The following is a 25,001-nucleotide window of genomic DNA, read 5'->3' on the forward strand; positions in this document are numbered from 1 at the left end:
ATGTAGAGCCTTTTTTTTTCTTCTGTATTGATAGCATATTTAATTGTATGAGATACAAATAATCAGTAGTTATATTCCCTCTTCCAATATCTTTTTAAATATACTTGTGAAACAAACTATCAATTTGATCCTGGTTATCTACACCTAGCACAATGCAAGAGTACTACCAGCAGTATAAATAGTGTTAATTTATTATGATTCCTACACATATCGTAATACTAGTTATGAATGTAGGGAAAATGTTACAAAAAAGAGAGAATCATTACATTGCGTCATGTCATCAAAGAATTGCACATGGAAATATGAAGCATGTTAGTATATTTTGACTGTCATGGTATGGTGAAAGTTACAGTAAAGCTGCACCATGCAAGCCTTGTAAGGAAACATAAAATGTAGATGTCATAACAGGTGGTCACTAGACAGGTTGGTGGCCAACCTGACTTTTCTAAGTATGCCTACCCAGATACTTAAAATCAACATCACAAGCATGTCCTTCTTACATATGTGACTCCAAAAAGCCATAAGATATTCTTACTCAACTTAACTGAGAAATATATGTGTGAGGGAAAAAAAAAATCCCAGAGATGAACAAACAAAATGGCTACGGTTTCATTTGAAAGTTTCTTTTACATTTTGGTTGACTCTGAAAGAAAGGAAAGAGATATATTGTGAGATGCAAATACTCTGGCAGAAATATCCTAATGTGCTTTAAGTATACAGAGCCTATCTATCTTCCAGTACAACTCTAGACCTTGTTCTAAAGTACTGGATTTAAATGAAATCACATAACTCAAGGTTTGCCCCCCCCCCAAAAAAAAAAAAGAGACAACATAAAAAAAGAAGGTAAAGAGTAATGCACCTCCCCTGTATACTGTAAAATAAGGAATGCCCGCGTGCATTTTCATTCCACAAATTTCTTGAGAGGCAAAATTAAAATGCACGCAAAAGTTTTTTTTCAGTGCTGCATGAATTGAATGTTAGAGGCAATTCGCGAAAAAATTTCATGCTGTGAAAAAGGTTGTTGCCTCCAATTTGAAAAAATTTCATGCCACGAAAATACTGTCATAGTATTACTGTCCACAATTCATGCCACAACAAACACAGGGTCATGCATGCATTTTTCTTGTGACTGAAGATAAAAAAACAAAAACAAAACAACTCCGACAAAGTTATTGACGAGCTCGCAAGTTACATGATAATCCAAGTGCAGCCAGATCCTCTTTCCTGAGAGCTACTTGTCCGAATATTTGACTTTTGAAACTGTTAACAGCTAGCAGCAACACAGGATAAAGCCACCACAGACCACACCATTCTGTGCTTTGTTAAGACCTATGCACATTTGTTAAGAATTAGGAAGATGACATTCAAAAATCTTCCCTGTCCATCAACACTAGAAATCCACATCGTGCTGAATGGCTGGGTATTGGTTCGCATGCTTTGCACACTTGCTCAGCAGCGTGGTGAGTCACAGCCTGAATTTTGTGATTCGTTTGAACTCAACAGATTCCCAAATAACATCATTTGAAATGGATTTACAAAGGTGAAAATGAGTAGTAAATGAGATCGCAAAAAAAACCATGAGTACACAACAAGCAATGCTCACATCTGATATGTTTTTACATTTTAAAAGTGATACAAATATGATCAGATAATACTCTCAAGAATGAATCATGTAGTAGTGGAATACTTTTAATATATCTCATAACTTTAGGATTCCCTCTATCAGAGTATCTTGCAGTGTTGCAGAAAAAGACAAAGACTGGAAAGACAATGATAGAACATACAAGAATAATCAATGAGCACCAAACATAGAGGGATGGCACAAAGAAATATGAAATGCGAAAAGATAGATAGATAGATAGATAGATAGATAGAGATAAACAGATAGATGGGTAGAGATAGATAGATAGATAGATAGATAGATAGATAGATGGATGGATAGATAGATAGATAGATAGATAGATAGATAGATAGATAGATAGATGGATGGATAGATAGATAGAGATAAACAGATAGATAGATGGATAGAGATAGACAGATAGAAAGATAGATAGATAGATAGATAGATAGATAGATAGATAGATGGATAGATAGATAGATAGATAAACAGATTAAAGATTCATAGACAGATAGAGAGAGATGAATAGACAGATGAATGGATATATAACACAAAGACAAATGAACCAATACACCTGTAAGTAGACACGGAGAGGAAGCCAAAATTTTTAAACAACAGGAATAAACTGCTCACACAAAATCACATCCAGATAAATAACCACAAACATCTTAATACATTTTTATTTTTAAGAAATGCCCAGTATGTCATATCACATATTACTGTCAAGTTTTTCCTCTGTAGCTCCACATCACTAGTCCTCCCTAAGACTTTTTTTTTTACCTCAGTGACTGAATTATGAATGAAAGTTACAGCAAAGCATGTGACACAAATTTCACCATAAGCATTTCAATTACAGGAACTCAAAATATTCTATCAACACTTAATATAGACGGATGAAAAAAAACAAACTGTCTTCACTGCAACAGTGAACAATAATGGCATGTTGATGAGAGCTGATTACTCTAGAACCAACTTCATCTTTACGCTTGTATTTAAGTACTTTTAACACATTTCCCTGATGATGGAATGGGCAACAGTGGTTGTGAGCTCACCATGTACCAAATTCCATCTGAGATTTTGGTTAGTCCTAAAACACATGCACACAAAAATAATCAAACTTCGATACTAATGTTCCAACTAGTGAATTTGCATTTTAACATGATGGTGACACAATGGATCAGACTGCTGAGTAAGTTGGCCCATTTCGGGACCAATAGTTACGTTCAGACGGCAGGCCCTAACCTCGAGGTTAGGAAACCTCGAGGTTTAGCTCTTGCCCCCTAACTACGACGTGTGTCCACACGACGAATCTTAACCTCGAGGTTATGAAACCTCGAGGTTAAGCTTCTGCCCCCCGTAACTACGAGTGGGTCCCACTCGATGTTAAAACCACAAAATCGGAAGTTTTAGCCCACACTGCTAACAAGGCGTCTATTATTTTATTCTTTAGTCCAACCCTGTCGGACTTGCTTACAGGTACTCTTTTTCTCTGTCATGGTATGCAGAGATAGCACTGCACTGATGACTTTATGCCTTTATGAAGATATTCGTCGAAAACATTTTTTTTTTAGCGTCGGAGAAGAATATAGAATACAGTAGCGAGTTCGACGTGTGCAGTTTCAGAGATCAAGCGCATGGGAAGAAAAGATGATGTTGTGTCATGCGTCGTAGGTTTTTCACGTGTAGCGTATTTGTCGTGTATGTTTGGGAGGTTGACCCGGAAGCAGAGGGAAATTGTGGGGGCTGGAGATTACGGCGAGGTCACTCTTAACTTCGAGTTCGTTGTTTTTTGTGTCCACACGGTGCTTAACTACGAGTGGGGACCCCCCCGCGGCTCGTGGTTAGAGCGCTAACCATAAGATTTCTCGTGGCTGGAAACATCGAGCAAACCTCGAGGTTTGCTAACTACGAGTGCGTCTTCACGGTCCCTAACTACAAGCTCTAACCTTGAAGTTTCCTAACTTCGAGGTTAAGGGCTCCCGTCTGAACGTAACTAATATTTGTCCCTAACAGATTTGGTGCACAGTTAACTGCAAATCACTGGAGATAACAGAATACATTACTTAGTATTCAAACTACACCAGCACACTCCTCACCCTCTGCACGCACAGTACATCTTGCAGCATTTCTATTTTTTCGTGAATTTCAGAAGTCATCTGACATCAAGAACTCCGGAAAAATTTGCATCCCATAGCACATATGTATTTTTATGTCTTCTCCAAGATGGAATATCAACAACTTTTCTCTTGAAATGGGAAGATATCTATTTTTCAGTCCATCAATGTGATTTTGGATTGTGAATTCAACCGTTCACCAATGTTATCTCACAGACCCCAATGCATGAAACGTTATACTTGCTGAATACATGGCATATACTGTATGTCACTGGTCAACAAATAGTACTGCACATATGAACGAAACATGAAGTACTACCACCAGAATGAGCAACTCATTTTCTTCTCAAATTTTAAGTGCCATTTCTTATCACGACACCTCAGAATCTAAACTTTGCTACCGATGTAATGTTTTCACATTGACATTGACGTCCAGCCTACCAACATGTGTTTGGCACCAAAACTTCTGTAAAACGCTTTCTGTTGTTTTACTATAAAAGCACTTGTCTTCTCTACCATTTTTTGACTATTTCATCATTTTACACTCACTGATGATTAGAAGAAAAAATCTTTCATTTGTGTGCAAATGGTGAATATATTATAGTAGAAAATATGCAAATATCATTTCATTCCACGAGAAATTATCATCTGATTAACAAGGAATATCAGTGTTCTATTTATTTTAACACTACACCCAATTTACCCAAAGAAAGAAAAGACAACATACAAAGTTGTCTATTGCATCATTTCTCCAATACTTTCCACATAAAGTACGTAGAGCCATGTGGGCAACTTCTTACAAAACGTTTTGGTGCACACAAACTGCTGGATAGCATGCAAAATTCACAGAGATTACAAGCAACATGCAACCAGTGCTTTACAGACACTGCAATCACGTGTACATATCTGAAAAACAGCTGATTAGACAGCTACCTATTAAGATGCTACCTTGACAGATTTTCCTTCTTTTCTTTCTTTTTTTTAAAACACAGAATACAAAAGACAGGAGAAATTGGTAGATTTCTTGTACCCTGTAGTTGTCATCAAACTTTGCAAAATTATTTGCAAAGTTCTCAGAGTATACATGGCCTAGGCAAAAGCTCTGTTGTACAGTAGATAAGGCTCTAAATTCTAGTTCTTCAGATTTCTTTCTGCCCATTGCTAACAACCTTTGACAAGATATTTCACACACCTGCTAAGATATATCAGTGTCTTATTTATCTATAATTATCAAAACTGTCGTCATTCAAATCTGACCTTTTTTTTCTTGCTAGTCAAATCTGCAGATGATTTGGTGAAATTTTATGTAAAATTACAATGAGCACATTTCTCCTACACTATTGCTTATATCTTAGGGCCTTGATACAAATCAGCACCGCTGATCAAGCTTTCCTGAATTTTCTGATACTTTTAATAAATAATGCATAAATAAATGTCTCTCTGGACCCAAGTATATCTAGTAATACTGGGAAAATAGTAATGATAGCGCCCTCTGGGACAATATTGCTCTCTTCTTTCTTTTTTTTTTTTTTTTTTTCATAGAGGCTATTTTTATATGGAAAAAACAAACAAAAACAAAACATTGCCTTATTACCATTGTAGTTAGTACACATGACAGGGGCCAGCCCAAGGGTTAGTCATGCCATGAGGTCGAGGGTATGTTTTCGTACACCAGAGTGTATGTGATATGGCAGCATATGAAATGTACAGCACATGTCTAATGTTGCATCACCTGTTACAGTCATCCATCAATTATTTTTGTGAATTAAAGTAAGAAGGCAGATGCTACTCATTTTGATATATCAAAGGGGCTTCAAGATTACATGACGAGTACAGTGTACATGGGAGCAATGTCTTTAAACCTTGGGTCTATAAGAAGATGATATGAACCTAAGGTATACCTCATTATGTAGAGATGTGCTGTATAACCCAAAATCACACAAGACAATACATTTTCCTTATACAAATAGTGTTCAAAAAATAAGCAAAACAAAATAAAGTATCTCTCACAACTTATGAGCAAAAGATGTAGTTGTCTATAACATTATGACAACAGGCAAACTTGAAGAGAATAATGTACATTTAAACAAAAATGGCTGCAATTCACAAAGGTTGTTTGGATGTAATCCATGGATTATGCAAATTTTGACTGCGTAAATGAGCATGGTATTTACTGCGCATCAACAGAATCCAATAGTGAGCGCACACTGACACACGCTTGTGTTCCTCAATGGATTAATTTTGAACCATGGATATATTTTTTAATCACCTTTGTGAATTCAGGTTTATGACTTTGAATAACCAAATGTATCTGCAAGCCATCACAAGATGGACTTTAGGCAAATCAGTGTAATTAGAAAGTGATGCACTTAAGATGGTTTTTGCAACAAATATCAAAACAAAGCTTTGAAACATGACACGGTGAGAGAATAAAATCAACAAAAACAAAATCAACATTCACTCAAATTGACTCTACATGCAGCACACACACATTTGTTTTCCCAATGGAAAACAGGAAAAATCACTGCAAGAGAAAATGACAGAAAAAAAAAACATTACGAGTCAAAATAAAATCATATTCACAGATTAGTTCAATCTATCTGGGCAATCTTTTCCAAGGCTAGCAGGGTTAATGTGGATGAACAGGGAGGGGTTAACTAATGCCCGCTTTTGTCAGTGCTACCCTGAATTCTTCCAGGGCATGGTTTATGCTTATGATGAACCCCTTGGATAAAGGGAAGAGTATAAAGGGGGGCTGGGGAGGACTGTGTAGTATCTCCATCCCCAGGTCCATCAGGGGCTTTCCCTGTGTATACTGGCTGTGAGTTGGCATTTACTGGATTGGCCAGAGAGGGCGCTGCATCGTTTGGGCTTGAGGGACAGATTGATGGGGTCTCTGCTGGGCTAGATGAGGCCGAGTCTGACGGCGGTTGAGATGTGAGTTTAGTTGTGGGTGGCGGCCCCTGGTCTGACCCAGAGACTGGGGTTGGTATAGAGTCAGGTTGGTCAGTTCTTCCTTCCTGTATAGGAACGTCTGCAGGACACGGAGAGCCAGCAGCCAAGCTGGTCTCTGTTTTGATCAGTCGAGACGACTGCCCTTCAGAGTCTGGATGATTTGTCTGCTTTGAGGCACCTTCTAACCAGGATTCCAGGCGCTTCAAGAGTCTGTGTACCATAAAAGACAATCACATAGAGTCCTTTGTGATAACACATCTTTCATGCTCCAAAGAAAGATGAAAATATGGTACATACGATACCACATATGAATGCTTGGATGTGAAAATCATTAGAACACTTTAGTCTTTTATACCAAGGATAAACAAAACATCACCACATACCCTAACACAATAAATTCTCCCATAACCAAATGCAATCAACTTCATCTAGATCACTATGTTTAGTGAAAGTAATATCTTGAGAGAGAAAAAAGGAAGAGAACTCCCATAGAACTGTCATCTACAATAGTTTGAAATTGATTCCCATATTCACATATTTAAATGCCTACTACATGAAATATGCAAAGACAAATTAAAAAGTACACATAAACAGGCAACATGGCATATCATGACTAATCTTTTGAACCAAAACTTTCCCACCAATTAATTGTAAGAATGTGAACATTTAGCTCATACACTGTTATACATTCTTTCCTTTATTATTTGACAAGAAATGCTCAATTCATACTTGCTTTCAAGAGTAAAAAGGCAATGAAATCCAAATATGGCTTATAAGGAAAGAACAAACAAGACAATGAACAGCAGACTGAACAGAACATCATACATATACTGCAAGAAAAACCAATAGAAGAGTGAAATTCCATTGTTTTACCTGACACATCGCTTCTTGCAAAACCTTACAGTCTCCTCCTTAAATAGTTCAGGTGGTGAATTGAGTATATTGGTCATGCACTGTATTGACATAGGAAAAACAAACAAACAAGCAAACAAATGCATGGATCATTGAAATACACAGCTCAAGAGCGGGAGCTTAATCAGGTGGGATACAACTGGAAGGACATTTGGGGTAAATATGAGCACTGCATGGACTTGTTTCATCTGTTAGCGCTCTCAGGTTTTCTTTTGGATTGAAGATAAAGACAGGATAAATGTATCATTCATAATGCAAGGTAATCAGATCCAGCAATATATGACACCGTATAGAGTTGCATAAGTAATGTTTACTGTATCTGATATTGTGACACAACATCAGGCAAAGTCATGAGGGAACTAGAGGAGCACTCGGGGAGAGAGCAGACGTCCACCCAGTAGCCATGATCAAAATATCGCCATTTCATGGGCAGTATCATTAACCAAAACAAAGAGGTGTAGGGACATTTCCCAATACATTTTGGAGGTAAGTTTGCTGAAAATCTGATCATCCATTGAGTATTTATGACCCAAATGACCTTTGACCTCATGACCTCAAATTCTAATATTTCTTGCTTACTTCATTATAAACACATCCTGCAAATTTGGTGAAAATCTGATAATCCACTCTTAAGATATTCAGAGATTAAACTTGTTTTATGTCCTTTATGACACCTACAACCTTTGACCTTCAAGAAATCTAACTGACCACTGGTCAGAGAGAGCTTTGACCAGAGGCACATACCTGCACCATCTTCACCAGGACCATCTCATTGTACATGCGGCAATTCTCCAGACTCTCCATCGTGCCGCGGTGCTTCTCGTAGCCGGCCTCGTTATAGTAGGGCTCATTGACCAGAATCAGGCCTTGAACGGAGACTAGCAGCTGCAGCAGATTTGATGATGCTGTCCACATCTCGTTCCCCTGGCAACGGGAGCCTGGCAACGGGAGAGAGAGGCACATACCACTGCATCATCCATCATTTGACATGATAACATATTCTGCACATTTTGACATGCTGTCAGGTGAAGGATTGAGTGAGCCAAATCCACTCACACTTTTTGTAACTAACTGGAAATATAATTCTTTTGCAGTTGATTTTATCGCAACGTGCCAAATAATACAAATCTTGTTTGTTGCCATCATGGTGTACTATCACTGTATGAACTCTAACACAATGCACAGTAGAGAATAGCTTGTTGCCTAAAGGACCACAACTGACTTGTAGTTGGTTGAATATCTCCCACTTTTTAACACACACTCACTTTCAGGTAACACTTGAACCAAAAATCTTGCATTATAGCTTAATATTTACCAGTACCAACATCCTTTGGAACATGCACATCCTTTGGAACATGCACTGAGAATGGAAAGCACAACAACAGTCTACATGCAAGTAGTTTCACATTAGATCTGGCCAAATCAATGTCTGCTTGAGTAAACATTTTGATAAAAATTTGTGACGATGTCACAGTCATCAGTCCTCATCATCCAGTCATTATTTGGGACCTCTGGACCTACCTTTCCAGTCCATGTGCCGAGGAGGCTGAGGCAAACCTTGCCATCGTTGTAGAGATTGGGATTCAAGCGCCCGCTGCAGTACGACAGGTAGTGCACCTTGGGTGGGGAGTGGGGGTAGTCACCTAGGAGCCGGATGTCGAAGAAGAACAGGCCGTCCTCATAGGGAGTGTTGGCTGGACCTTCGATCATGGCCGAGAACATGTCCTGGGTGTGATGGAAGGGGTGAGGAGGAAACATACCAATAGGAAAGTTTATGACATACAGTCCGAGTGCTGTTATCCAGCCATGTCAGGTCCAGCGCCCATCGGGATAAGCAATTTGGCCGGATATGGGAGAAACAATGTTTACGTTTATGTACATGTACATGTAGCTGCCAACCCAGTGGTATCTAATTAGGGAGCACGCATGGCAAAAGTGCTGTTATCTAAACAATGCTATGCTAGCATATCAAAATTGTAATCCCCCTTTTTTTTACAGAAATTGAAACATCTTAATGCAAAATTTATAACACATTTCTGATGGGAATATTACAGGTAAATCTTGTGAGTTTGGTAAGAGTTTTAATTGAGACTGGAATCACTGTTTTGTTTTGTTTTGTTTTGTTTTGCATTTTGTCTTTATTGCGCAAACACATCTGGATGATAGAGAAGTCCACATAAGAGATGGCACGATAATCAAGGTCAGACACTATTAATGACTGTAAAAAACAATCTGAAGACATAAGTCTATGACTGTCGAGGTGACAAAGGAACATAACATCCTGCTTTTACTTTCAGTATCATGAGTTTTGAATCGTGACGGGAAGAAGATGTGGTCAACTCAAAGCAGTTAGGGCTGGATGACTATGAAACTCACTAGACTAGCCAACCAGACACCTTGAATCCACTGTGATCATCTTGTGAACAGCTGCAGAGAAGTCAACTACCAATACAAACAAAGTGAGTGACAGTCTCAGTGAGATAGGAAATGGTGCAGAATTCTTACCATTCTGTCCTCAAAAGCCTTGACCAAGATTCCCTGGGGGAGGGCAGTCTGGAGCAGACGGACCTGAAGATTAATCAAAGAAATACAAGTTTCTGTGTACTTCATGACAGCTTGTCATTTTCATGGAAACACAAATTATGGAAGGCAGCAGAAAGAGTCAATACAAAGCATTGTTTAAATGTGTTCATATCTATATGATTCAACCTTAGAATAGATAATCATTTGACTCCTGTGATCTGACTTTAACTGTATTGATTAGGACAATTTTCATAAACTGAGTGTCTGGCTTAATAGTATATTTTCATTTTTGCACTACCATCAATGCATGGAAAGAATTACAGACTGATTAAATGACATATATACTCAGCACAAAATGCATTACAGAAAAGATAGTTTTGTAAATGAAAAAGGAAAGGGGGAAGGATGAGGAGGAGGGGGAGATGGGGAAGGAGGAAGAAAAGGAGGAGGAAAAGAGGAGGAGGAAGAGGTGGCAGAAGAGGAGAGAGAGAGGGAGGAAGAGGGGAGGAGGAGGTGATGGAGAAGGTAAGGTGGAGGAGAAGGAGGAGGAGAGGGAGGAGGAGGAAGAAGAGGAGGAGAAGGAGGAGGAAGAAGAGGAGGATGAGAAGGAGGAGAAGGGAGGAGGAAGAGGAAGAGGAGGAGGAAGAAGAGGAGGAGAAGGAGGAAGAAGAGGAGGAGGAAGAGGAGGAGGAAGAGGAAGAGGAAGAGGAGGAGGAGGAGGAGGAGGTGGAGGAGGAGGAAGAGGAGGAGGAGAAGGAGGAGGAAGAAGAGGAGGATGAGAAGGAGGAGGAGGGAGGAGGAGGAAGAAGAGGAGGAGGAAGAAGAGGAGGAGAAGGAGGAGGAAGAAGAGGAGGAAGAGGAGGAGGAAGAGGAAGAGGAGAGAGGAGGAGGAGGAGGAGGAGGTTGAGGAGGAGGAAGAGGAGGAGGAGGAGGAAGAGGAGGAAGAGGAGGAAGAGGAGGAGGGGGAGGAGGAGGGAGGAGGAGGGGAGGAGGAGGGGAGGAGGAGGGGAGGAGGAGGGGAGGAGGAGGGAGGAGGAGGGGAGGAGGAAGAGGAGGAGGAAGAGGAGGAAGAGGAGGGGAGGAGGAGGGAGGAGGAGGGGAGGAGGAGGAGGGGGAGGGGAGGAGGAGGGGAGGAGGAAGAGGAGGGGAGGAGGAGGGGAGGAGGGAGGGGAGGGAGGAAGGAGAGGAGGGGAGGAGGCGGGGAGGAGGAGGAGGAAGAGGAGGGGAGGAGGAGGGGAGGAGGAGGGGAGGAGGAGGGGAGGAGGAGGGAGGGAGGAGGGAGGAGGAAGAGGAGGGGAGGAGGAGGGGAGGAGGAGGGGAGGGGAGGAGGAAGAGGAGGTGGAGGAGGTAGGAGGAGGAAGGAGGAGGAGGAGGGGAAGGAAGAGGAGAGAGGAGAGGAGAGGAGGAGGGGAGGAGGAGAAGGAGGAGGAGGTGGAGGAGGAGGAGGAGGAGGGGGAAGGAAGTGGAGAGGGAGGGGAGGAGGAGAAGGAGGAGAAGGAGGAGGTGGAGGAGGAAGAGCCATGCCTCACCTCTTTCCTCCATATTTGAAGGAACTGCTTCCTGTTTGTGGGCTGGAGGGCGGTGCTGAAGTAGTGTGTGCTAGGAAGGGAACCCTCCATGATGAATCCTGTTAAAAACATGAAGCAAATAGAAATGGCATCCAACATGCTGCCGGCATTACCTCTTGGCTCAGACATTGCAATGCTTTAATCAGCAACAAAGTAATTTTGAATATGAAAGTTTCTTGGTGATGAAAAAGAGGCAAGATACAAATTCTGGCACTATGTTTGTAAATAAAGCTTCTGACACCCTTCAGAATGGAAGCATAAAAAGAATTGAAGGAAAATACTATGCAAACACAACCATTGTTACCGATGTAATCACATTCACAGGTTGCAAAGGCATATGATGAAGGTCATTCATGTTCACCTTCACAAATTCAATTTCAATTCAATTTCTAATAATCATGCAGTTTGCTCACATTTGTCATCATCAGGCAATCCTTACAACAGCGTTCAATACACTATGGGATTGAAATCTATCTGCCTTTACATCATAAAGGTAGTATGTCACCACTGACCAGAAAAACAAAATACGAAAACAAAAAGGAGAAAAATCCAACTCACTACTGGCAGCATTTGGACTCTGCAGGTCACCGTCCTCTGCTTCTGCAGTCTCCCCTCTCCTTCTTTGGCATGCAGCTCTCCAACCTTCAGTCCATCCACTTTCCTCAGTCCATCCTTGTCCAGTGTCTTTGGTTTGACATCTTCACTCCCTCTTTCTGTACTCCCTCGGATGGAGTGGTTTGGCCGAGACTCCTCTTCTCTGAAACTTCTGTGATGGATTGCTGTACAGAGTATGATGCATATAATGTTTTACCTTCAGATTCAGTGGAGATGCAAATCTATATTTTGCAGATCTTATTAAAAAATGTTTTAAAAATATATCCTTTGCATTTGTTGCATTAATGGTGTGCCATTATTAACAATATTTTCTAAAAACTACTTTATCTTAAGGACTCTGTAAAGACATATCAGGTAAACCAGTTTTTTACATATCCCCCACAAAGTTTGTGTCTTATTTGGCAAAAGAATGGCAAAGGGTTTTAAAAAGTCATTTTATGTACACAATAAACAAAGAGAATTGTCAAATGGCACATGAATGAAGTGAAATATCAAAACTTTAATACAGTCAACCTTGTTTAAGTCAACCTCGCATAAGTCGAATTATCACCTAAGTCAAAGGTCTTTTCAAGTCCTCTTCTCTTTATATTCTATTGATGTCACTCCTCACGAGTCAAATTTTCTCTGAGATGAAGCTATTTCTTCAGTCCCAATAGTTTGACTGTAATAGGCAAGGTCTACTGTACTAGCGTACTAGCAGAAAAAAAACACTTTTTTTTTGGGGGGGGGGTGGGTGGGATAGCCACTCATGGGACTCACCTTGAGTACGGAGCAGTCACTGGCGGTGGAGATGGGCTCCTCTGTCTGGTCTCCTGTCTCCACCTCACAGTCCTCTCTGCCTTGTCATCGTGGGGCTCCGTCTTGCTTCTGGCAGCCGACTCTTCATCCCCGCCATCTGGGTCTTCCTCGGCTGAGATGTCTTCTTTGTCACTGAAGATGAAAGCATCTTTCATATTCATACATGTAAAGCTTTCATATTGAATGCCAGAAATATTGAACCGTTGGTGCAAAAGTGGTACGTGTAATGTTGTCTTCGAAAGGGGGGGGGGGGTCGGTATGGCCCATTTGATTTATGAATGAAACATCCTTGGACTTTGTTGATTAATTTGTGCTACATGAATTGTAGATTAGATTACCAACTACCAATTGAGTAGGTATGTTCAAAATTTTTTTTTATTTATCATGGCTACTACTAAAACATTGACTGATCAGTGCTTATTTACGTCAATATAGGGCACTTTGTCAATCAGTTACTTACAATACCGTTTCCAAAGAAGTAAAGCAAACCAGACAAGACTGGTCAACTCTGGTCAACTGGTCAACTCCATGATCTGGCAGAACATACTGAATGCATACATTATATTTCACTGAAACAATTGTGAAAGATAATCTTGAAATAAAAAATGGTTTAGATGAGGCACTAGCTCAACATCTGATTGAGCCCCACCTGTCTGGTCCATCCTCCCCGGAACCCGAGTCCTCACTGGCCGTCTCCCAGCTGCTGTCGGAGGACGTCCCGTCGCAGCTCACTCCCACCTCCAGCAGCCTCTCCTTGCAATCCTCCTCCTTGTCGTCGGTGAAGGAAATCTCCGAGTCAAAGTCCTGCAGAGAGCAGGGTGTGGCACACAGGTAATGAGAATGAGCATGATGATGAATGATGATGATGAAGATGAGAATGAATGATGATGATGATGACGATGATGATAATGACAATGACGACAATGACAATGATGACAATGATGGTGATGATGATGATGATGAGTAATCATGATGTTAATTGTGACGAATTAAAATTGACAACAAGATGACACCACTGACAATAACCCAGTTCACAGTTAGGAGTAGTCTGCAATGACCTCTGAACTACAAACTTTTCCAAACATGGATAGAACACCAATTGAAGCAATAAAAGATGAGTCTAGCTTTTGTTAGTGTCGTTGCAAAGAATACAGTCACCGGTACATTCCAATATGCACCTGTTTGTACACGAATATTTTACAACATAGTTCTCATTAAGACCTATTAAGTTTTCAAACACCATAGTAACAAGGCAGTTTCAACAGACCTTCATCTACCCATGTTAAAATTGTAACTGTGAACTAGCTTATAACCATGATAAAAAAATGAGTATTATAATGTTTATGGCACAACTATATCATAATCATGAAGACTGGGAATTATTTCTCTTATCGTTATTAGTAGAAGTAAGAAATGAAGTAGAAGTCATAACAACAGCACTGTTGTTAGACGTATAATCATTGTCATCATATGATTTCTGTAGAATAAGGTACAAAAATAGATTTGCTTCTCGATCTTATAAATGTCAATGTTATAATCCTGTAGACATAAAAAATTATACAAAAGCCAAACACATGCAAAATCATAACTTTATTAGCAATTATGTGATGCTGTCTAGGTTCTCAGTGATGTATCTTTCTCTTTGTACACATGGGGAATTTCTTGCTACTAGGGTAGTCATCTTCCCCTTTCAAACTTCTTTCACAAGCTGGTAATGTTTTAACACAATCACCTCTTCAACTCTGTAGAGTAGGTGAGGCATGACCTTTGACCTTGTGTCGTCAACCCATCGCACAGAAATGCTGCCATCTGAGTTCACCTCCTGGACCTGATCGGGAAGAACAAATGGAAGGGTGAACATCTAGTCATACAGTATCAACTTGGTTGTGCTTATTCAAGATACACTCAGCCCAACTCTTCAATTTATACTGTTAATATACCTGCCATCTTCACAAACCTACCCCCTTCTCTCTCTCTCTCAAATACTACTACTACTGCTGCTCCTGCTGCTACTGCTAATGATAATGATAATAATAATAATAATAATAATAATAATAATAACAATAATAATAATAATAATAATAATAATAATAATAATAATAACAACAATAACAATAACAATAACAATAATAATAATAATAATAATAATAATAATAATAATAATAATAATAATAATAATAATAATAATAATAATAATAATAATAATAATTATAATAATAATAATAATAATAATAATTATAATAATTATAATAATAATAAATAAGGTCTTCTTTATCCAGGGTAACTTCTTCAGTGTTGCCAATGCTCTACCAGAGGGCCCAGCCATTATTATTATAGCCTAGCATTGCCACGTATCCATGTATACACACGGGTCAAGAGGGACATTGTGGGTAAAATCATCTTGTCCAAAGAAGTCCTAGTAACCAGCGGGCGGGAATCAAACTCAAGTCCTCCGATTGGGAGTCGGGAGTCTTATCCCCTATGCCACAGTGCCCCCCCCCCCCCCCCCCCTCTCTCTTTCTGTGAATGGATGGCTCTTTGGTGAAGTGGTTCAAACCAGTGGGTTAACAGGGAACTGCTGTCTCATTTTGCTCTCATTTCAGCAAACAGGAATGAAAGCTATGAGGAACCGAGACAAAGTTTGTTCATCACTTCATTGTGAGATTTTGTTCACATGACACGATGGCTACTGCTCTCACAAAGTGATGTGACTCACGTGACCACATGGCATGAAAATTAGCCCTACTCTAATGCATGAAACGTGTGCATGAAACTTTCAAGAGTTTCACAAGGAGCCAGGATTCATGAAGGTAAAATGCATGCAAAAAATTGTATCTACATGATGCATTGAATGCTAGTCACCAATTCATGAAAGTCTCATGCTGTGAAAAAGGTCGTCGGCGCCAATTCACGAAAGTTTCATGGCACGAATGTCTCTGGTTTTTACAGTATGTTACAATTCATGGATGGATTGCTTCACACAAGCTTAGGACTTTCAGTGGAATTCCCTTATCAATCTGGTTCCCATAAAACTATCTCAACTGGGGCAGCAGTGGAGGCTCTGATACCAGCCATACCTGTCCAGCGGGCGGAAGACTGCCATCGCTGTCGTCCTCCCCGACGTTGTGTGCTATCCTCACAACGACGTCGTCCACACTGAAGACAAAGTCGGGGTGAGGGGTGAGTTCGTACACGCTCAGTTCCTCCGTCTTTATGTCCAGTCTACTGGGAGATCAGTTGGGTACATCCCAAAAACAGTGACACTATGTTGACATCTTGATCATAAAAGATCTTCGCAGAGAAAATGGCAATGAACAACACCTTGCTTTTTTTTATTTCTCAGTAGCTGTCATTGTTTATCTAAAAAAAAATACATTTCTAGATTTCTTGAGGAACTAGCCCTAATCCCAAATTAAACTAAACATGGAGTGTCATAAGGAGTAATTAAATGATCGTACAGTGGCTTTCACAACACTTTGCACTGTAAACATACAAAAACTTAGTAAGTTCAAGGTTGTAATGTAGCATTTACCTAATACACGACCACTCTCATTTCATGATAAGTGGAAAATGTCCTCATTACATGGACATAAAATGAACTAAAAATATTACCTTACTTTTTTTTTCATTAAATCTTTGCCCAACGCAGTTTTTGGGCTATATTTTGACACATGCTGCATTTGATGTTACTGATATTGGCATACAACCAAAAGGCCTAAAATGATTACTAAGTATAATGACCTACAATCTAGATTGATGATGCATTTCAAAGGCTAAATACACTCATATCAGTACACAGCTTTGGCTTACAGAAAATTAGAATCTATATTCACTGAAGCCTCCAGGTTGGTTTAATGTTCTGTTTTCTGTTTAATTTGTTTGTTTTACACTGCTTTTCAGGGCTCTTTTCTTTATTAAACTGAATAGACCTGTTACAGCAATTGGTAACTAGAGAAGTGTTAACTCCACCATTGGTGGGAAGTGAAAACTCACTCTGATGTGGGGTCACCCTGTCTGCTGACCCAGTTCACATCGCATGTCCTCTCTTTGTTGTTTGTTCTGGTCACCACTCCATACACATGACCAGTAGTTCCTGTTAGTCACAATACACACACATGAGCATACTTTGTCAATAAAAATGCTGATGCCATTAGAATCAATAAGAATAATGCAATGATTAGTTACCTACGACCAATACGTGAGGTACCCAATGTACACTTCTTAATGTCAATCATTCAATTTGTATCAGGGCAATTACCCCCCAAGGGCAATATCCCCCTGGCTAAATACTGGTTAGTGATAAGGTTAGAGTAAAATTAAGGCTAGGGTTTGGTTTAGGATTCAGAGATTGGGTTAGAATTAGGATTATGTTCAAGATTAGGATTAGGGTTAGGGTCAGAGAAAGGCTCAGGGGTAATTGCCCAGAGGGTAATTGCCCTACACCCTTTCAATTAACTACTTTGTTTGGAGACTAAGCCATTTTTAGAATATCTAACAATGTTGCTTGGTTTCTACAGCATCTGCCAATCTGACAGATAATAAATCTCTTTGTGTGGGTGTGTGTGTGTCACTTGTAACATGAAAATGAGGAGAGAAGCTGGCTCACCTTTCCCTTGTGTCACAAAGTCGCCAGGAAAGAACTCCAGCTCGTCCAGCTGCCGACACGGGATGACATCTGTAGAGATGATGCCCTTCTCGTAAGTACCATCCTGCCAGAGGACATCCACCTTGGTGAAAGTGTGTGTGACCTCCACGCAGACCGACTGGCCTGCCTTCAACGGCCCCACATTGCTGGGATCCCTTCGCTTCTTCTGCAGGTGGGCAGCTGGCTTTGGTCTCCTCGCTGCCCCGTGGCTGGACATCTTTGGAGCTGAGGGCTTTACTCCATCCATGCCACCCTCTGCCTCCTCCTCCTCCCCCTCCTTCTCCTTCTCCTCATCTTGATCAAAGGTATCATCTGCAAGCACATCATCCTCCTCATCATCACTGGTATCAGACTTTGCCTTCTCTTCATCGTCACTTTCATCATCATCAGTTTCGTTTGCTGAGGAGTCACTCTTGTTCGTCATACAGGACCTCTTACTGCCACCTCTCTCACTCCTCGCTGATCCCTTGCCAACGGTCTGCTCCCCTCGTCTCTTGTACGAGACTTTGGATCGAGCTGGTCTGGGTGAGGGGATCGAGTCCCTGGATCCCTGACTCTGGCCTGACAACTTCCCATACATCATTCTCAACATCTGCACCAGCAGCTTTCTGGTTACTCTCGCGTCGCTCTTGGATTCAGCTGCAGTTGGACTGCGGAGCTTGTCGACATCCTGGGACAGTTCCTGGAGCTCTTTGTACAGTGTCTGAAGGGCAGATGCATCCGAGTCTCGAGGGGCAGCTAGCCTGCTGGACTTGTCACCGTCAGGCTCAGCATCGCCGTTCAGCAGTGGCTTGTCAGAGGTCGCTGTTGATGCCAAATCTCCAAAGAGACTGGAGTTGCTCATGTAGCTACTAAGACAACTTTGCAAATCATGTAGATGCTTGTCATTGATGCTGAAATTACTGCGCTTCTCACTTTCTCCTCCTGATGCACCGCATTCAGATTTCATCCCGTCATCAGAAGTTTGATCTTCCATTGCTGTACAGTCGTGAGAGGCAGATGGGTTGGTGGTAGTCTGACCTCCAAATATTCTTTGGCTCTGAGCATCGGTCTTTTCCTCATCTTTACTCTCCAAACCATCAAATGTCTTTTGGTCTACAGTATCACTGACACGAGTTTGTTCCTGATCAGACTTAACAACCTCTGTGAGAATACTCTGCAGCTCAGATGACGACACATCTTGCAGTCTTGGCATCTCGCTGACACCATCGTCCCCCACTCCATCACCACCTGTCCTGCCATCTGACCCAGGCCCACACTCCTTGGGCATCAACAGTCTCAGGAGGGATGACAAGAGAGGGGAGACCGTCCTGGCTCCGCCCCCTGCCGTGACAGTCTTGTACTTGCGAATCAGCCGCTGCAACACGAGGCTTGGGTCTGACTGGGAGACCTCCATGTCGGCATCCCCCTCCTCTGGCACAGAAAGGGCATCAAAGGTGGCTGCCTCATCCGGCCTCCTGAAGCAAAGGGCCCCGCCCTTGGACACAGATTCTGGATGGGTGAGATCACTCTCATCCAAGGTGTACATGCACTTGTCCCCTATCTGCACACTGGCATGTGCACTGAAGTTTAAAAGCTTTAACCTGTCAAGTCAATGTACAGTATCAAAACAAATTTCAGAAATCAAACTTGGTCCAATTTCACCTGTTGTTTTTGTCGTCTTTTTCAAAATGAACCAAGCATACAAGCCGTTGAACAAAGATCATTATACACAGGGTCAAAATGACGTGTCTACAGTTCTGTTATGCCAGTGTGGTAGCATTAGAACTACACATGCAAAAGGACAATTTGTTAACATTTTTCCTGCTTCAATCTGATTGTAGCCTTGTTTGGGGAGTGGGGGGGGGGGGGAGGGGGCGGTGGGACCACGAATACAATGACAAAACAAAGTATTCAGCCAGCCCTACATTCAAACTAGGGTGTGTACTAAAAGAGAAAGATTGTTCACTCACCTCTCAAGGTTCTTGCCCTTGATGACAGATGGAGGTGGCTTCAGATCACTGGCATTTTTGCTGACTGCCCTTGTACACCATTGCACATCAACCCCAACTATTTTCACCTTGAATGTGGATTATAGACAAAGCAAATAAAATGAAGTAAAATGAAGGAATACATATCTGAAGGAATGAATTCATCGATGAAAGGATAAACAGATAAATATATATGAATGAATATATGAATGAATAACAGTACTCACAAATTTCAGGATAATAAATACTAAATGGTCACTTTAAACATATGCATCCATCCCTATGTGTGAAGGGAAATTACTGCTGGAAGGTTAATAGCCAATGGCTGGGGAAAAGGAGGAAGGTTCTAGAATGGAAAATGGCTACTTGTAATCAAAAACAATGAATGACCACATGGTAGAAATGTAATGACATTCTATTATCGTACTTCATATAGATCTATACATTACTGTATGATACATTGCACTGTGTCTTTTATACTTAGCACAATTTTTAAAGACAATATAAAGTTTTGGTACCTCAAAAGTTTCCCTGAATTTCCTTGTCTTAGTTTGTGTTTCAGGTTAAAGTACCTTTCATATAACTAACACTGCGAGACTTACTCGCCCAAAAGTGCTCTCATGTCTTAGTAATCATGCAATAATCGTTTCATACCAGAGCCGTTAGTTTGACTCACCGCCGTATGGCGGCGATGTAGTACTGTACACGTAAATGCGACCAGAAGCCCCATACGCATAGCTAACTGCGACCAGCAGCCCCATACGCATAGCTAAATGGGGCTTCGCATTGTACCATTCAGGATCATGACAGACTATAGTATCGCGGGTAAATATCAACTTAAAATCCAAAAATTTCTTCAATTTGAAGACTTACCAGTTAAGTTGAAGTATTGAAAACAGGCTTCGGGCAACGTTTGGTTCTGCCAATAGTCCCTTTCTGTTTGAATTGATGACTGAATGTGACTCGGTCGAGAGGACCTTGGGAGAGCTACACTGAATACTACGGCCAGCGCATGCGCACACATCACATGCACACAAATTTCAAATCCATGAACGGATAAGATGTCTGAAAAATAAACTTCATTGTATTCCACTGTCTTTGACTTTTAAAGAAGTGAATTGTATACATGCTATCGCTACTTCATACTCTTGTCCAGCACTAAATAAACTCTGACAATTGTCTGTGGAGAATGCAGTGTATAACAATAAAACATTATTTAATCAATTTTTTACACAGGTGCATCATCATTTTCATGAAAGAAAAGACCAACCTCTTCCACAATGACCCTGAATTTGATCTTGCTGCTAAGGATTGGGCGGGGTCCACTCAGCCACTTGGCCCCCTTGAAGACGCTAGAAGGTCCACGGAGTGTCTGGCCCGGAAAGAAGCCCACCTCTTCTCCAAAAACAGAATCCTGTGGGTAATGAAGACATCACCTACTGTAAAAGTGGATATTTTCGCGCAAGTAATTTTTTGCACTACCCGAGTAAGTTGAATTTGGCCTGTTTTGATTCAGCTGGATCAGGACATTAACTAGTGGAACATATGGCATGCAAAAATATTCATGTGCTTTTATTTTCGTGCTAGATTCTGGTTGCATGAAATGTGCGAAAATTTCCATTTTTACAGTATGCTCCTTTATCTGCTTATTTTTTGCTTATTTGCTTTTTAATTAGAACATCACATATGATTAGACGGCAAATCAATGATTGAATTACAAACATATAGAGATAGATGGGTGGATAGATATATGGATAGATAGATTGATAGATAGTCAAAATGTAAATTACTTGTGATTTACATTATTTGTGATTTCTTTTTTTTTTAATTTGTGCATATAGTCTTACATAGTGGACATACGATTATATACTACGTATATAAATAGTGGGTAAATGCAGAACAATCAAGCAACATACCAGATGATTTCGGAAAAAAACCCCAAAGGAGACATTACCTCATCACTATTGTCATGAATGTCAATCAGTCGGCATGCATCTTCATCTGACAAAACGCAACGCGCCCCATTCTTGAAGGCTGTCACGATGCTGTTGTAGTTGTCCCTGACAATGCCCACCCAGTCGTCCAACACAACGTGGTCACTGGGCTGGAATCGCTGTATGGACGGATGAAAAGACAGATCATTCATTCTTCTTATATCAGGAGTGCCCTGTACACTCCATTTTATTCATCAGGTCCCATTATGATTATCTTTTATAAAGAGCTGGAAATTAACATAACTTTGGTCTCAATACATTAATAGCCATGAAAGGTTCCTATGTATACAACATCATCAAATGTTAATAGAGAGTAAATATTTACAGCATTTTTTTCTAACTTCCAATCATATCAATTTATCCACAAATTTCAAGGCTGCCAACACCATTCTATAATATTTGTCTTGCTGCTTGGTATAACTCTGTCACTGCTACTGGCAACTCCACTGCGTACAAAGTCAATGGAATTTTAAAGTAGCTGCACTGGGCCATGAGGGTTAATCAAATACTAGGCCTACAGTTCTCACCTCAATGGGAGTAAGCTGCTGGCTGGGAATGTTGTAAACCATCTGCCTGGTATTGAGGACCTGGAGATGACAGTTGACATGGATGGTCTTCACCAGTCCCTTCTGAGGCTGGTCCCCGACGTTGTACCTCACAATATCTCCCGGCAGCAGGGAACGGTCATGCAGTGTCACCTGATTTGAGATTATATCAGAAAGCATGCACAGCATTAGACGTTTCTGTCATCATTTGACAGTTCTTCTTTTTCTTTTTCTTTTTCTTCTTCTTCTTGAGAAGTAATAGTCCCCCTACAACAGTCCATGATGTCACAGTAGTGGAACAATACACACAGAATTCCCCCAAATTTCATATCATTATTCTTCCTGCCTACTGAAGGAGGCAATTCACAATTCACACACAGAAAAAAAGCACCAAAAAAATTTGACTCTGATCAGGTCAATAACAGGTGCGGTAGCCCTGCATTGAGCGAACCCAAATGGGGACGGCACCCGTGTTTCTGTGGGTTGCTGCACATCAGTTGATTAAAACTTGATTTTTGTCAAATAGCGCAGACAGAATTTTTTTTTCTTTTCATCATTGAGAGTGGACATGATATGTGTGTGCAACAACAAAAAATCAGTGTGAACTTGCGACAAATTATATGTCAGATGTGAGATGGATGATAAGTGAACAGGGGGCCTCATCATGAGCATCTCGCCTGAGGGCGCCATGAGCACCCCAGCCATGCTCACGAGGAGGACTCCGAGGCGAGGAGGGATCCTTATTTATAATATGACCGAGCAGGGCCCCCCTCCTGATCATGAGCAGGTTTCCCGCACTGAAATAGAGTGCAATAACACAATGATCACGAAATTATTTCACTGCCCTAAAGCTATTCTCGTAGAATAAATTGCCATGGATACGGTGATGAATTAAGGCAAAGGATATCACTTTACATCTGATTTCACCGACATGAACAATGATGAATGGCGGCAGCAAAGTTGCCAACAATTTATCCAACGTATGGGACCGCACTGCGAACAGCCGGTATACATTTCACCCTCGCACTGAACACACCTTGTCTTCCGCGAGGACCTCAACACGACCTTTTGGATACCATGAGACGCGGACTTCACCCTTTCTGACGACATCGGAATCGTCATCGTCATCGTCTTCGGAGCTACTGTCTCCTGTGTAGCTGTAAGTAACAAGTCCAAGCTGGATCTGCCCACGATGTTTCCTTCTCACCACATCTTCTTTAGATAAGGTGGCCGCCATGTTTACAACTAAAAAGTACGACGACCTCACGTGTACATTCAGAGCGTGAATGATGACATCATAAATCAGCCCTGCAAATTTGATTTCTCTGTTTCTCTGCTTTCAATACATTTTATCAAAATATTTTATCAATGGACCCATGTCCTTATCGTGAATATTATATAAACCTTAATACATGTCCGAAGGTTGATATAATGGATTAAGGTACGATGAATTAAATAGATCGTATAGACAGACAGACAGCGACAGGTATAATATAGATATAGATAGATAGATCCATAGATATATAGATAAAGATAGATAGATCCATAGATAGATAGAGAGATAGATAGATAGAGAGATAGATAGATAGATAGATAGATAGATATAGATAGATAGATAGATAGATAGATAGATAGATAGATAGATAGATAGATAGATAGACAGAAATCTATTCATTTTCAAAGCAATTCTACATGTATGGCCATGAATATTTCAGAATATGTTTGTGTATTAAATTGCCTTTGTAAATAAATAATGAATGATATATGATGACTTATTAAGCAAACAAACAAAATGCCTGTTCCGTGCATTTGAATGACTCTACCATGTCTTTCCTCTCTCCCATTCTTTTCCCTTTTATCTTTTCTCAACGCCCTTCCCAATTTTCGTTCTATTGTTGCGTTTGTATAATCTTCTTGTCGGTATACTTCGGTGTGTAGCTCATATCATGATTGTGCCTGTCTTGTATCTTGTTTGTTTGTTAGTCTTGTCTCTGCTGGGTTATACACTTTACTTAGCTTTATCAATCCCCTAAAATAATATAAAAAAAAGAATATTTACACATTCATGTTTGAAGGACAAGTTCACCTTTATATTGTGGATTGCGATTGAGCAATATAAGTAGAACACATCAGTGAAAGTTTGAGGAGAATCGGACAATCCGTTAAAAAGACACGTGTTAAAAATTTGTTAGTTAAAAGTTTCTGTACAGTCACTGCTCACTCGAACAAGTACATAGCATACAATAGGTAAACATTTGCAATGCAATGGATCGTGTTTGACTTTCTATTCTGCTATGTCACATTTTCTTAAAAGTTATGAGTTTATCAAAACACAATTGAGACAATGCGTGATCATTCTCCGCGTGAATTGGTTGAGTACCTATATGCCACTGCACACCCGGGGCAACACATTTTTTTTTTTATCACAGATCCAGACTTAAATATATTATTTTTCATGGCACTTAGTTTTGAAGTTTCCAGACAGAAACGTACACCCCAGCTGTAACATCCAGATCAAATGTAAAAATGCTTGTGAGTACATAAAGAAGAAATTACTCCTTCAGAAATATGCCAAAGGCTGTCTTTCCTTGACCGATAAATGCAGACATTTTTGGTTTTTAGCCTGTACAAGTTTACAGTGATTTTTTTTTCTTCTTGATGATAATTCAGATTGCTCTGTATTTTCACGAGGATGTGACATGTTACTGACTCCAAAACAAAAACAAGAAATGATTAACATGAAT

The 25,001-nt window shown here is 40.5% G+C and overlaps 1 protein-coding gene across 1 annotated transcript; it reads right to left on the minus strand.

Moving 5' to 3' along the window:
* Window positions 1-6,227: 6,227 nt before the first annotated feature.
* On the minus strand, window positions 6,228-23,494 carry LOC140231668 ((E3-independent) E2 ubiquitin-conjugating enzyme UBE2O-like). The gene is given in 20 exon segments (XM_072311823.1): window positions 6,228-6,511; window positions 6,513-6,897; window positions 7,561-7,640; window positions 8,344-8,523; window positions 9,121-9,324; window positions 10,105-10,167; window positions 11,652-11,749; window positions 12,245-12,469; window positions 13,052-13,132; window positions 13,135-13,235; window positions 13,753-13,907; window positions 14,836-14,931; window positions 16,181-16,325; window positions 17,097-17,196; window positions 17,710-19,331; window positions 19,701-19,807; window positions 20,989-21,132; window positions 21,673-21,831; window positions 22,240-22,410; window positions 23,294-23,494. Coding segments are annotated over 20 exon segments (4,443 nt in total). The 3' UTR covers window positions 6,228-6,385.
* Between the last annotated feature and the right edge of the window lie 1,507 nt (window positions 23,495-25,001).

This window comes from Diadema setosum, chromosome 8 (assembly GCF_964275005.1).
Source record: "Diadema setosum chromosome 8, eeDiaSeto1, whole genome shotgun sequence".
Taxonomy (NCBI): domain Eukaryota; kingdom Metazoa; phylum Echinodermata; class Echinoidea; order Diadematoida; family Diadematidae; genus Diadema; species Diadema setosum.